The sequence below is a fragment of the Euprymna scolopes genome, chromosome 4, assembly GCF_053919585.1.
Source record: "Euprymna scolopes isolate OS-2025 chromosome 4, ASM5391958v1, whole genome shotgun sequence".
Lineage (NCBI taxonomy): Eukaryota > Metazoa > Mollusca > Cephalopoda > Sepiida > Sepiolidae > Euprymna > Euprymna scolopes.
The window spans coordinates 71,766,151-71,780,691 of NC_136485.1; the positions used below are offsets into that span (position 1 = coordinate 71,766,151).

A 14,541-nucleotide genomic window follows, 5' to 3' on the forward strand; every position below is an offset into this window, starting at 1 on the left:
ATATTTCTAGAGAAATACAAAAAAAAAAGTATACAAAGTACATTTGCTACCCACTTTATATTCAGAATGTTAGAGATGGTATAATAATTTCCATAGTCAAACAACGTCACAGCTCACACAAACCATGAATGCCAACAAACCAGAAGTCCAAGACTCGAGTTTTGCCCTCATTTAAGCTCATCAGTTAAACACATCTGAACTCGGGATTCAAAACCCGAATCTCTTGCATGCGAGGCAAGTACTCCGCCACACACAAGAAAGGATATTGACTAACACAGAGGAAAGGATATTAACTAACACAGAGGAAAGGATATTAACTAACACAGATCAAGCAAACCGTGACAAAATCCGACTATGGAATTCTACAGTATTTGAACCGAGTCAAATTTGTTGTTCTGTCTTTTCTGATTTAGTTTCAATAGTTTCGTTTCGACACGCATTCTCCCAACACGCTGTCTTCCCACTCACTTGTGGTTCCTTTCCCTTCCTCTTTTATACCTTTATATATATATATATATATATATATTATTCCGGAGTTTATATTAAAAAATGTTTTTTTTTAATGTATATGTCCCTTATAATATCATTTAAATTCAATACAGTTGTAAGCGAGACTCTTTAGAGGTTGAAGGTTCAATTTTTAAACCAGTTGATATAAAAAATACAATTTCGAATGATTAAACATTTCTAATCAGCCATGGTTGGTTAATGGAACAAGAGCATACTAACCCCATAGATTAAATAAAAGTTTGAAATTCCATATAGATTACTCAAGTTTAACAGAAAAATTCTCCAAATTTGATATATGTGTGTGTGTGTGTGTGTGTGTGTGTGTGTGTGTGTGTGCGCGTTTTTATGGGGAAAAATATGCTTAATCAATTATATTTCACCCTTTATTTATACCAATTCTTTTATTTATGAAGCTCAATATATGTTAAATATAACTACAGAGCATCTATTATATAAAAGACAAAATGTGCGTGCGCGTTTTTGTATATCCAAGGAAGGCTTTTTTCGTAACTATTATAAATAAAGCGAAACTGATCAAAGCAAAGCCGTTCACCTGATCTTCCTGGCCGGGACGTCTTGAAGACGATTAGCTTTGATCAATGTGGAGGAAACCCTTCATATCAGACAATTGCTATTCATTAAGACACTGCCAGAGCTCCACCTTTTTGGAGGAGCTGGTTTTCTCCAACATCGTGGGGAAACAAATATGGCAGAAAGCTAAAAGCTTAACTGGCCTCCAGCCAGACGTTCATTTCTGCGCCTGCGTGATTCTTAACTTATTTGTCACCTTCTTTTCATCCTTGGTTAATATCACTAAATTTGAATGTTTTACGGTTCAAGCCTGCATGCCTGCCTGCCTATTACCACTTTTTTTTTTTGGATCAACACACACCTACAAACACACGGGCAACTGCTAGTATACAAATAAATGACAAAAAGTCTATATTCCAAATTCCAAGATGTTGTTGATCTTGGCGTTTATTTATTTCAGCATGTTAAAATATTCAATCCTTCACAGCACTTGCTTCATAGTGCAGAAACAATCATAATTATTATGTCAGTTTTAAATATTTTCCACTCTGAAACATCAGCAGAATAAGAACTCATTAACTTTTAAAAAAGAAAAAAGAATTTGGGCATAATTACTTAAATCCAAAAACACCCAAAAAGTAGTTGCATTGCGTTTTATGATATTTATGTCATCTTTGAGTTTTCTCATGTTTTTTTTTCCATATTTTTTCATTAAAAAAAAAAAAAAAAAAATGCTGGATTGATTTTATATTTTTTTCATATAAAATCAATCCAGCAGTGAATTACAATCATGTGAAAATTATCTGTTCTTGTTATTTATTTCCTGCATATATCTTTATGCCTAAGTCTGTTTTTTTTTTTTCACAAACAATAAATAAACAATAAACAAAATAACACAAAAACTGAGCCACCAACACCAGTTTTCCATCTGTGCACATAGCCAATAGAGTCTGGGATATTGTTAAGATATTGTCCTGGTCCTATGCAGTTCCAGGAGGTCCTCTCTCCCAGGATTTGCCTTCTCACTCTTTGAGAAGTGTTTAGTTTGTTGCTAATCATCTGAGGCATTCTTACGGGCAAACACTGATGGGGCTGCCCAAGCATTTTTTGTGGGCTATGGTGCTCTTCCCCTAGGATGTTGGCTTCTCAAATTCCACTTTGTTTACCTTATGTCATATCCTCCTGCCATGTGAGAGGGATAAACATAGGAACTCAGTAGTTTCGGCGATTCTCCCAACATTCATACCAAAAAGATTAGAGCAATTATTATAAAAAAAATTGAAAAGTATTTCATTTTTAATTCCAGTTGTAAAAGAAAGAAATTTAAGTTTCAGACTGAAGATAAATATCCATATTTTGGGTGTAAAAAGAAATTTAATTCAAGTTTTTTTACGTTTTGTTTAAACATTTAATTGGAAAATTCACACAAATATGTCCCACTCACACCATCTAGTGACAAGTAATTTCATGCACACTAATTTTCGTGATTCTCCTTAATGTTTTTTTCTGAAAGGAATAAAGCAATTATTAATCAATAAAAAAATTACTTTCAGACCGTTAATAAATAGCTGTATTTTGGCCATCGAAAAACATGTTTCAGAGGAGGATTCGTTTCAACTTTTAGTCAAAAAGTTTAAGTGCCACTAAATTTTACAACCCACGAGATGGGTACGTTCATTTGTATCAAGCAGATATTTCAAAAGATAAATGGTGCTGTTCGAAAATTAGTCAATACAGGCAGATAGAATGTCAAAGGGTGAATCATCTTGGATGGAGAGTATTTCCACTTTCAGAAATGGTAGGCATCTGGTTCGGATTTTACCAAATGGTTTGGAAAATCCAATTTCTTGAAAAGGAAAATCTACAAGAGAAAAAGGAAAAAAATATTAATTTAGTTTAGAAATTGGAAACGGGGCAGCAGAAAAAACTTTTTAGATACTTTTATTAGTATATGCTGCCTTGAAAAATCTGAGTAATATCTAATAAGATGTTAAATGCATATATTTTTTAACAAGTATTTGTGTATAACATATTACACTTATAATTTCATAGAAAAGGGTTCATTGCAACAAATAGTGGCCTACCGATAAAACTGCAAGTTCAGAAAATAAATAAACACCGCTTGATCCAATATAATGACCAAATACTTAAAAAAAAAAAATCAATGGATGTCACCTAACAAAAACAACACCTGTTCAATTTCACTAAGAATTCCTGCTTTGTTAGCTTTATATTTTTTTCATACTTGACCTTATTCTTCCTACGTTCTCTGAATTGATACTCTGATATTTACTATTTTTTATCAAATAATATAACAATTTCATTTTTAATTTTCCACCTTGGCAAAAAATAAAAGAATAACAGAATGTATTATTTCACATGTTTTCTTACATTATCTTTCTGTTATTATGACAAATATTAGTTTCCAGGCAATTTGATTGGCTGTTCAGAATCATTTGTTAGATTAACCGTTTACTTTTGCTAAACATTTACAAAATCCATTACAGAAAAATCAACATGGCGCCTAAGTAAAATCAGCAGAGTACAACTTTGGTGATTGGTTTGATTTCATTATTGGCATTAGTTTCCTCAATTGTTTCTAGAATTAGGTACTTACAGTAAGGACTATATAAAGGTCGCCAACATCCATAAGTGGAAGTGATGATGTGGAACCCTGTGGATTTAAACTTAACACACCCTAGTCATCATTTCATACCAATATCTACTTTACCACAACCAAGATAAAAAGACATAAAAATAAACAATGAAGTTTTGAGATGAGGATTGAAATTGTTATTATTTGTATTATTTGCCATATTATGTTATCTCTCTTGGACTCTGCGAAGTGCGGTTAGAAGTTGGACTGTAATTTTGATGAAGTGTACTTCTATTTATTATTTTCTTTTATTTTTTGCATTTATCAAGGCCCGGAGGCCACTCCAGGATAAAGGTTAAAGAGTGTACAGTAGTCAATTGGACAATATAGTAATTGTTAGTAATGGAAATTCGGTAAATTTGTTAACTTATGTGGAACAGCTCATCAAGAACTTGTTTACGTTGGACTTGGAGACAACCATATTGTAGTCAGCTGGAAAGAGGGCAAACAGAAGACAGTTCCACGGGCGTGCAGTTCTAAGAAAGAAACTTTGTTTATGGAATCTACGTTTATGTTATATATAATAAGCGAGTTGATGTGTATTTTTTCTTTCTTTCTCAACATGTAAATAAAAACTGATCACACATTTCTTGTGTACATGTGTTATTGAAAAGATCTTTCCAACATGTCTTCCATTTTTTCTTTTCTTTGATCGTTAACTTCCACAAAGTCTATACAAGATATGTAATTAATCGTGATTGACTTTATATTACATTATATTATTATACCCAACATTAACTTGAGTTAAGAATGATAAAATATGACAAAATAAGGCGCCATATATCTGCAACATGAAGAATACGATGAATGAAATTAATGATAACGCATTTAGATGACAGCAAAAAAATATTTTAATAATTTTTGTAAGAATTAAAAGAAAATAAAAAAAAAATTAACTCAAAACTTACGATCTTCACGTGATGGAGCAGCAAAATTTGTCATCCGTTTCAGTTTTAACCACCATTTTCTTTTTATTAATGAACTCTCACACAGCACAGACAGGAACTGATGGACAAGACTTTCCTCATTGATGACTGAAGAAATTGGCTAAAAAAAAATTTTAATTCTATAAATTTAGAAATTAAATTGTTAAAAATATTAGTTTCGGAACTTGGGACATTTCTATCATTTTTCTCATTGAGTTGATGCATATATATATATATATATATATATACATTTATATATATATATATATATATATATATATATATAGCACAAATGGTAATTAGTAAAAACCTGAAGAAAGCGCTCGATACTATTGCAGAGCAAATATATATTTTTTATTACCGCTTTATCTGCTTGGTTACACGTGTTTCGGTTACCGAATCGTATCAACGACCCAGTAACTTCGTCAGACTTTAACAGAAATGCTTATTACTAAGTAATAAGTATTTCTGTTAAAGTCTGACGAAGTTACTGGGTCGTTGATACGATTTGGTAACTGAAACATGTGTAACCAAGCAGATAAAGCAGTAGTAATATATATATATATATATATATATATATATATATACACACACACATATATGATGATTGCTACTTCTTGACAGAAGTTTGCCATCTCTTCAGTTAAGTGTTGTGCGGCTGTGTGCACGTAGGTGACTTTTTAATTCAGCTTTAGTCCTACATGAAAGTACACATATGTGGTATAAAAACTTTCTTTCTTGTAAAGGTGACCGCATTATGATATTGTAAATCCTCGAATGTTTTTTACCCTATCTACCTCGCCATAAAACAGTTATTTAGAAAGTCTTTTGTCCTCCATCCTAACGAAGTGTCCAGTCCAGCGCATCTGATTTTGAATGATTTTTATTTCTATACTAGTACTATTTCATTGTTCAAGAACTACATTGTAAGGCAATATTAAGTATTCTCTGAATACAACTTTGATGAAACTTTTCCAATAACTTGAGATGCCTTCTATATGTTGTTCAAGTTATACCATATAGCAGCAGAGTGATAACGCATGCTTTGTAAACAGTTACTTTGTTTTTGTATGTGATTCCCCAATCTGATCACACACGTTTGCCAAAAGCAGAACTGGCTTTGGCTATTCTGTGATTTATCTCAGCATCAAGTGTACAGTTCTTACTCAGCGTACTACCCCAATATACAAAATTGTCCGTAACATTTAACTTCTTACCATCAACCAAGATGTTTGGTTTAACATATGGTATTCCTATAGGAAGGGAATACATAACATGTTTTCTTGAGGCTGATGGTAAGTCCAAAAGCTTCACAAGCCTCCAATAACTTGTCCATAATCATCTGTGTCTCCTAAATGTGAAACAAGATCTGCAGCATCTACATATAAAAGTTCAAGAACAAGGTTCTGAAAAGTTTTCAAGTTTGTGTTGAGACGTCTAAGGTTCAAAGTTTGTATGAAACCAAATACCCCAATATCACAATTGTTAAAAGCATGTACCAGCATCACAGCTGGAAAAATGGAAAATAATGTAGGAGCAAATAAATTACCTTGTTTCATACCGTTTTCAACTGACATTGGATCAGAAAGAGAACCATTAAAGTTCACTTGTGCTTTTATATTATGGTGTAACTGCTGAAACAACTCCACAAAACTAGTAGGACAGCCTAGTTTCCCAAGAATCTTCCAGAATGCATTGCGATTGATGGTATCAAAAGCTTTTGTCAGATCGACAAAAACTTGATGCAAAGGCACTCGCTGCGCCATATATTTTTCTATTAGCTGTCGCACAGAGAATATCATGTTCATTGTGTTGCGGCCAGATCTAAAACCACGTTGATTCTCTGGGATGATAGATGGACAAATCCATTTCAGCAAATGATTTAACATTAACTGAGGTGTGATCTTTGTCCTGATAGTAAAACCAACTCCTCCGTCCCTTTTTACTCCCTTGGGCCTTTCTAGAAAAACGTATACCCTGTACCTTTCTTTTTCAGTAAGTTGATCTTTATCACTAAAACGGGTTTCAGATAGAGCAGCAACATCCACATTGTATTGAGCTAATTCTCTGGCAAAAATAGCTGTTCTTTGCTCTGGATTATCTTATTAAGCTTATCTTAACGTCGCTGTTAGTTTTGAGGGACAGGAACTAGTTTCAGTGGGTTTTTTTGCAACTCATTTGAATATCGTACTGGTTGCTGATGGTCGTGTGGTTATGTTCCTTGGCTTTGTTGCAGGGTTTGAATCCTATGACCAGCGGAAATCATAAATTCTTGCACTGATGGTTCCAGAAGGATGAAACACTAGAGTTTGTAGGTATTAAAAATGATTACCATATATTTCGGCATATAGGATGACTGTCAGATAAGGCAAGTTACAAAATTGGAACAAATTTTAATAAATTTATCATATATCGGTTGTATTAGATGACTCCTAAATCACAAAACTATGTTTGTTTAACTTAAGCTAGAGATTGCAACACCTGGTATCTTATGAAATATTGGTTTTTAAAGAAGATTTTTTTAGCTTTAAGGGTTGTCTTATATACCAAAATATGTGGTATTTATAATTTCGCTGCAACCTCTATCTCACAGAAGAGATGTTGCGAGTTTGTCTCTGCTTTATCGTTATTTTCATGGAAAGTGTTTGACTGAGCTTCAATCTATGGTCCCCCCTCGCCAAACTTTCACAAGAAACACTAGACTAACTGAAAACATTATCAATAATTTTTCCCACTCTGTGCCTAAACCTAAACATAGATTCCATGATCAAAGCTTCTTTCTTAGAACTGCACGCCTGTGGAATTGTCTTCCGTTTTCCTGCTTTCCAGCTGTCTATAATATGGTTGTCTTCAAGTCCAACGTGAACAAGTTTCTGATGAGCCATTCCACTTAAGTTAACAAATTTACCGAACTTCCATTACTATCGATTACTATATTGTCCTTTTGACTACTCTACACTCTTTAACCCTTATTCTTGAGTGGCCTATCAGTGACGCCTATGTTAAAAAAAAAAAAAAATGTATGTATACATGTGCTGGACTGCATGTTTTGCTGGTGCATATGAATAGCAGAATTTGCAGATGATAGATAGTTGGTCAAACAAGGCAATGAGAGCACAGACAACTGAAAGTATCTCTTACCAAAGTTCTATCCTCCAAGAGATATTTTCTTTGTTTGGAAAAGTAAGTGCCTCATTGAATGGGAAAGGCATGCTTGGACTGATCTTTGTGAGAAAACAATGTACAACGATTATTTGCAGATAAGCGCCATGAATGGAAATGATCTGGATATCTTTAGTGGATATCTTGAGTAGTCAACCTCTGGCTGGTTGAATGGTGATCACACTAACAAAGCTCAGATTTAGTCAACGGTAAAAAAGTGTCAGAAAATGAAAAGGAGAGGAAGTTGGAGCCTTTTGGAGTAGGAGGAGGAAGAGTTGGAGTTGGACGTTCGACAGAGGTAGTTGATTTTCCTGAAGGTCTCCAGCAGTTTGGCCGCTGTGCCTGTCTGGGAAGGTTACATTCTTTGGGGCTCTTAGTCAAAAGACTGTAATGGGACATGACTTTCGGTCTGATCAGAAAAAATCTGCAAGTCTGTCTGTCATTCAGCTTCGAGAAGCGAGTACCACTTGTAGTATCCAAAAAGATAAACATTATTATTTCTTTATACATTGGGTTTGTGGTTTTTATTTTGAAGGGAGAATTTCTTTGTTGCATGGTTGACTGATTTGGACAATTTTGGATCAACATAACAAGTGGAAAATCGCAGCCAGTGCAGTGATCACATGAGGCTATATATATATATATATATATATATATATATATATATATATATATATATATATATATATTAGTGTTGTGCCGATGAATCGGAATCGGAATCGGGAATCGGTTAAATCGGTAATTTTCGGGGAATCGGAATCGGCATCGGAATCGGAAAAATTTGTGTATAATTTCCGATTCCAAAATCGATTCTTTGAATATTTTTCAAAAGTTAATTTTCAATTGCTTGTACCGATTATAAATATTTATTTCTTTTAAACTATTAGTAAAACTAAACTCTATAGATCTACGTACTCGTTATAGAATGAAGTTCTCATAACAAAATCACGTAATTTCATTAAATAGTTTTTGTTTTACGCTCCCTTGACTAATTATCGCAGTTTTTTTAGGAAGATTCCGAATTTCCCAAATCGTTTTTACGGCATAAAATAAAAACTGTTTGATGAAATTACGTGATTTTTTTATGAGAACTTCATTCCATAACGAGTACGTAGAATATATATATTTTTTTTATTTTTCGTTTTTTAACATAGTGTAAACTGCACAAGCACCCGTTTTTAATACGTGAAGACAGTTTAGAGCTTCATCCTAGATCTAAAAATAATTTGGTTTTTAGTGGGTTTACAAATATCGTCCAAAAGTAGAATTTCAATGAGGGGGGACTTTTAAATGTAAATATAATTTCTTTTTCAATCTGAAAAATTTCTAAATGTTTTCTCTTTATCTATTTTATCCAGACTTTGATAAATTCATTGTGAGATATTCATGTATATTTTTAACTTTTCCGAAACCCGAGAAAAATGCGACGGTGTCAGACAATGTGGCTCCAGGAAAATAAAATAAAACTCTATTCGTTTGAAATCTTTTCATATTAAACTCCTTGAGAAATTTGGCAAGTGGGTGTGAAAAAGTATTGTTGTCGAAACCAACGGCATCGAAGGTGTTAATTACCCCATAATACTTTCAACTCAACTTTTGAGTGAGATTGGCGGGCTTCATATATATATATATATATATATATATATATATCACGGAGGCCTCGGCTTCAGACGGCATTGGCGCCGTCGTAGCAATCCTTAAGTATAAACATAAACAATACCGGCAGAATCAAAGAAAATCACACTGGAAGCATATTTCAAATTAAATCAAAGGCCAAGCCTTTTCACAATTTTGCCCATTCCTTGTTGGTCCCCCCCGATGATTTATCGGAGAGGGACTATAGTTTTCAGTGGCGTTCGTCCGTTCGTTCGTCCGGATGATTCCCGGATAACCGTCCATTACTTTTTTCTGAAATTTTGCCACAAGTTGTACTCCAATACGTAGATGTGCACAACATCGAGTTTTTTTTAAGAAAACTCTCGTTGCTCCCCCAGGGGCTGAAAAGGGGTCAAAAATGCCCAAAATGGCAAAAATGACACTTTTGGCCCCATAACTATTTTCCCGTCCATTAGATTTTACTGAAACTTGTCCAAAATGTGAAGGCAATTGTTGCAAATGTAAATTCAGTATCGCTGACCCTGGCAAAACTCTGGTTTGCGCCCCCCCCGGGAACTTTTAGGGCTAAAAACCACCCCTTTTTTAGGCTCTTTTTTTCATATTTGTCTAAAATGTGATTATGTATCTCTATTTAGTGTTTTTTTTATGGTGCTGAACTCAAATTTACATGTCTTAAGGCCTGAAACATAGCCGTTTGTCCATTTTTACAAGTAATCAGCTCCCCCATGGGGGCAAAAGAGGTAAAAAAAATACCTCAAAATGACTCTAAATAGACAAAATTGACATATTTTTCAGAATAACTTTTCATCCATTCATTAGATTTTTCTGAAACTTGGCAAAACCATGGGCATACCTGATATACACCTGATGGAAGTATCACTGACCCTGGGAAAAATCAGAGTCACAAGCCCTGGAGGTTTTAGGGCTAATATTGGGTGTGGAGCAAAAGTTGAACTTAGTCATTTTTCTGAAAACTTTTGAAAAATTTTTTTTCACTCAAAATTGTTTTTTTATCAGTTATGTATCACTTTTTTATCACTTTATTCGATCCCCCCTCCTCACATAGAGGGGGACCATGCATGCACGGCTTGTTATATTTGTCAATACCGATTGCCGAGTGAGGGAGCAGCAAACATACCGACAAAACCCAACACTTTTATATTCTACTTTTCATTTAATTAGCAATAATGTTTGATATTATTTTTCTGGGCAAAATATTTCTTTAATTTTAGACAATTCTTTCGCTACTTTGAAAATAAACTGCATTCTTCTAAAGGTTACCTAGCGAATTTTCGCAAAGTTTCAATTTTTGTTTTGTTTATTTTATGCATATAAAATAAGTTTAGATCTTCTTTAGTTTTACTAATAGTTTAAAAGAAAGAAATATTTATAATCGGTACAAACAATTGAAAATGAACTTTTTAAAAATATTAAAAGAATCGATTTGGGAATCGGAAATTAGGCACAAATTTTTCCGATTCCAATACCGATTCCGATACCCCCAAAATTACCGATTTATCCGATTCCCGATTCCGATTAATCGACACAACACTAATATAAAACGATTAGGAATTTAAAATTGACGGTCAGTTTCACAAATAAATATAACGTAAAATGAGCTGTAGTGTGTTACCAATTTTAAATTATGTGCGCTTATTGGGGATAGGGTGTCTACTTTTTAAGCGATTACACATGGTTTTACAACGTTGCAAACCGAACTTAATTTAGTGGGAAACACTTTAGTTAATATCCATAAAGAATTAGGATGGCCAGAAATGATGATCATTTTACGTTAAATTTATATTCGAAACTGATCTTACACACTAAATTCTAAATGATCGCTTTTCTTTCCGCCAATTAAAAAAATGTTCTAACACGTAATCTATAAAAGTAATATTTCATTTTGGAATAGGGATTTAGCTGCGAGAGAAAGCACAGAAAGCTCACGCAATCTCACGTTAAAAATGGTTTTCATAATAGTAATATTATTATTTAGAAATTCGTTCGTAACAATGAGATGTGGCTTTGCTAAGTGGCGTTGTTAAATATATTGTTCTTACATCGTTTTCTTATTTTGCCTACCAATCTTCGAATATTTTCCACTATTCATGTAAGTAGCATGTTATACAGTAAATACGAACTGGTACAATATAGCTTTGTTTTAAAATCAAAATAAATGTTTTGTTGTGTTACAATTTTTAATCAATTACAAGGCAAACATTTGAGATAAAATATACGCGGACATTAACCAGGGGTTTATGTAACAATTTGAAAATTTACGAAAAAACAAACAAAAAAAATCTCTAATTAAATATGTATAAATTTTACAAGAATCGGAATCGGGAATCGGATCGGAATCGGAAATTTTGAACGGAATCGGAATCGGAATCGGGAAAAATTTTGGCATCGTCCCATCACTAATATATATATATATATATTATAGTTAGTTATAAAATATATATGGCGATTAAGCTACACTGAATATTCCGTGTTTCATCCACTCTAGGATTCTTCAGGCTTATGCGCGAATTTTGTGGTTGTCTGTCCTTTTTATACACGCATCTTCTATTGAGATTTTAGTTAGCCAATCAGCTTTCTAGTATCCACCGTGCCCTTCCTATCAGCCAATGGGCATGCACTTACCAGACAAAGGATTAATCGCCATATATATTTTATAACTAACTAACTAGCTCTACCTACGTATTGAGCACTTTTGAAGTAAATACTTAAAGTTTACGCATAAATTTATACTTTCGTATATTAATTTTATGTGAGTAAATGAAGTAGTTATATACATTTTATATATATATATATATATATATATATATATATATATAAAGAGAGAAAGAAAGAGAGTACTCGTAGTGTAGAAAAGATGTATACTGCATATGCACTACTGAAAAATATCAAATATTTTGTTTGATTTGTATATCCACAAAATTTTTTTTTTTTTTTACAAGTGAGTCACCACTTATCAAGGCCTGAAGGTCACTCGAGGATAAGGATTAATAACTGTACGGTAGTCATCGCAACAACAGCATAATAATTGTTAGTAGTGTGAATTTGGTATAATTGGATTATTTAAGAGGATGGCTCAGCAAGAACTTGTTTACATTGGATTTGAAGATGCTAACCTGCTTTGCAACTGATTATAATATAGTCGTTTTTAAGTCCAATGTAAACAACTTCTTGCTGAGCTGTCTCCTTAAATAATCCAATTATACCGAACTGCCACTACTAACAATTATTATGCTGTTGTCATGATTACCACCGTACACTTATTAAAATGAATTACAATTTAGAACCATGAGAACAAGATTAAAAATTTTTTATTCATTTTTAATCAGTTTTTAAAAAAAATGAATAAAAACAAAAGAAATAGTTTTTTTTTTTCTTTTATGACTTACTTTTGACTCAAAGCAGATTTCTCCATGCTTGGAATGGATCAGATATACACAATCCTTCCACTGGATTGGAGACAAACCAAGGATCTTAAGGAGTACATCCTCCTGCCAGGAGGAAGCATATGATGTACAGCTCCCATCATCCAGCAGAAAACTACAAAGAGATGCAAGACAAAAGTATATCAAAAATAAAAATTAACTAGAACAGAAAAAAAATGAATATTTTTCCAAAATTGAAATAAAAACTGAATAAAAGCTCTGATTTATTTTAAAATTAAAATTTCAATGTTATATTTGTTTGCATATATATATATATATATATATATATATATATATATTTTCTTCTATTCATTTACTGTCACTATTCCCTTGTTCAGGAGTCAATGTTTTCTAATATTATGCAGCCTAACATTCCAGTCCTCATGATTCAGTAGCGTTTATATTCCACTCTGTGTGGTCTCGTCCAATCATTAGCTTCCAAATTTTCAACCTTCCTGAGATTTAGGACATTCATACTTTTACAATGGTTTATCCTAGGAAGAAGTAATTAATTCATCCTTCGGATAACCTCCATGCTGGTTAAATGTACTGCTTTCAGTATCCAGAAACAGCTATTATACAACTTACGCTGGAGGTAGAGAGGCTAAGGTTGTTATGTTATCAGAAACAACAACTCACAAAATTTCACTCAAGCTGCCTTCACCCTTGTGGCTGTACGAAGTTCACATCCAGCATCTGCACTTAGCATATCTTTTACGAAAAACACCCGTCTAGCTGAATCCACTGTCAAAAATTTTCCCCACTCTTTATCTGTACCTAAATCAAAACGTAGATTCCATGAACAAAGCTTCTTTCTTAGAAGTGCACGCCTGTGGAACTCTGTTCCGTCTGCCTGCTTCCCACCTGACTACAACCTGGATGTCTTCAAGTCCAACATAAACAAATTCTTGATGAACCGCCCCCTTAAGTAAACACTTCATTAAATCTCCACACTAACATACTGTACTTGCAATAACCCTTATCCCTGAGTGGCTTCCGGGCCTTGATAAGTGGTGACCACCGTGTAAAAAAAAAAAAAAATCTCCTAGATAGCAGAAAGAGTCTACTACCTTCATGGTATTGCCATCAACTACCATCTTTTGGGGAGGACGATTGTAAATAGGATATGCATCTCCTACACTTAAAGTTGGGTTTGAGACTAACTTATTCTTCAGGTCATCTTGCGAACCCACAGTAGGTACAGGTTACATTGTATTCACATTGTTTCTAACTGACCTTACAACACACAGAACAAGAATACTGACCAGGGTCACCTAGGGTTTGTGGACGAGAGCTACGCGCTATCACTTTAGTTTTAGGCAAGTTCACTCTTCAACCATTTGTTATATTGTTATTTATATAATTTATATAACATTTTAACAAATGCGTGCCAATAGTATGTACACGCTGAATAGTTGTGGTTTTTGTAATCAAACAAACACTTGTCAAATCAACAAAGTTTTATTTATTCTACAGTGACGTATGACGAGAGAGTTGGGTGGTGTGTGATCCGTCGGGTGCTGGCAGAACTGTATAGAGTAATTTCTCTTCTGTTTTTTTTTATGTTTTTATATTAAAATTCCGTTGGTTGGAATTACTGTTCGCTTATTTTGACATTCTTTTTCTATTGTATTATGCTTTGTACTTTTAGCAATTCTAATCCAGAGTTAAATATTACTCTCATTGCTTCATGATC

The 14,541-nt window shown here is 33.5% G+C and overlaps 1 protein-coding gene across 1 annotated transcript in view; it reads right to left on the reverse strand.

Annotated features, from left to right (window-relative positions):
• Nucleotides 1–1,461: 1,461 nt before the first annotated feature.
• Nucleotides 1,462–14,541, reverse strand: part of LOC145268423 (CST complex subunit CTC1-like) — a 102,002-nt gene continuing 88,922 nt past the window's right edge. The window contains exons 23-25 of the mRNA XM_080123986.1: nucleotides 12,810–12,960; nucleotides 4,606–4,744; nucleotides 1,462–2,902 (exon numbers count right to left, since the gene is read on the reverse strand). Of these exons, the coding sequence (XP_079980112.1) occupies nucleotides 2,766–2,902; nucleotides 4,606–4,744; nucleotides 12,810–12,960 (427 nt within the window). The 3' untranslated portion in view covers nucleotides 1,462–2,765. The remainder of the gene's footprint in view (nucleotides 2,903–4,605; nucleotides 4,745–12,809; nucleotides 12,961–14,541) is intronic.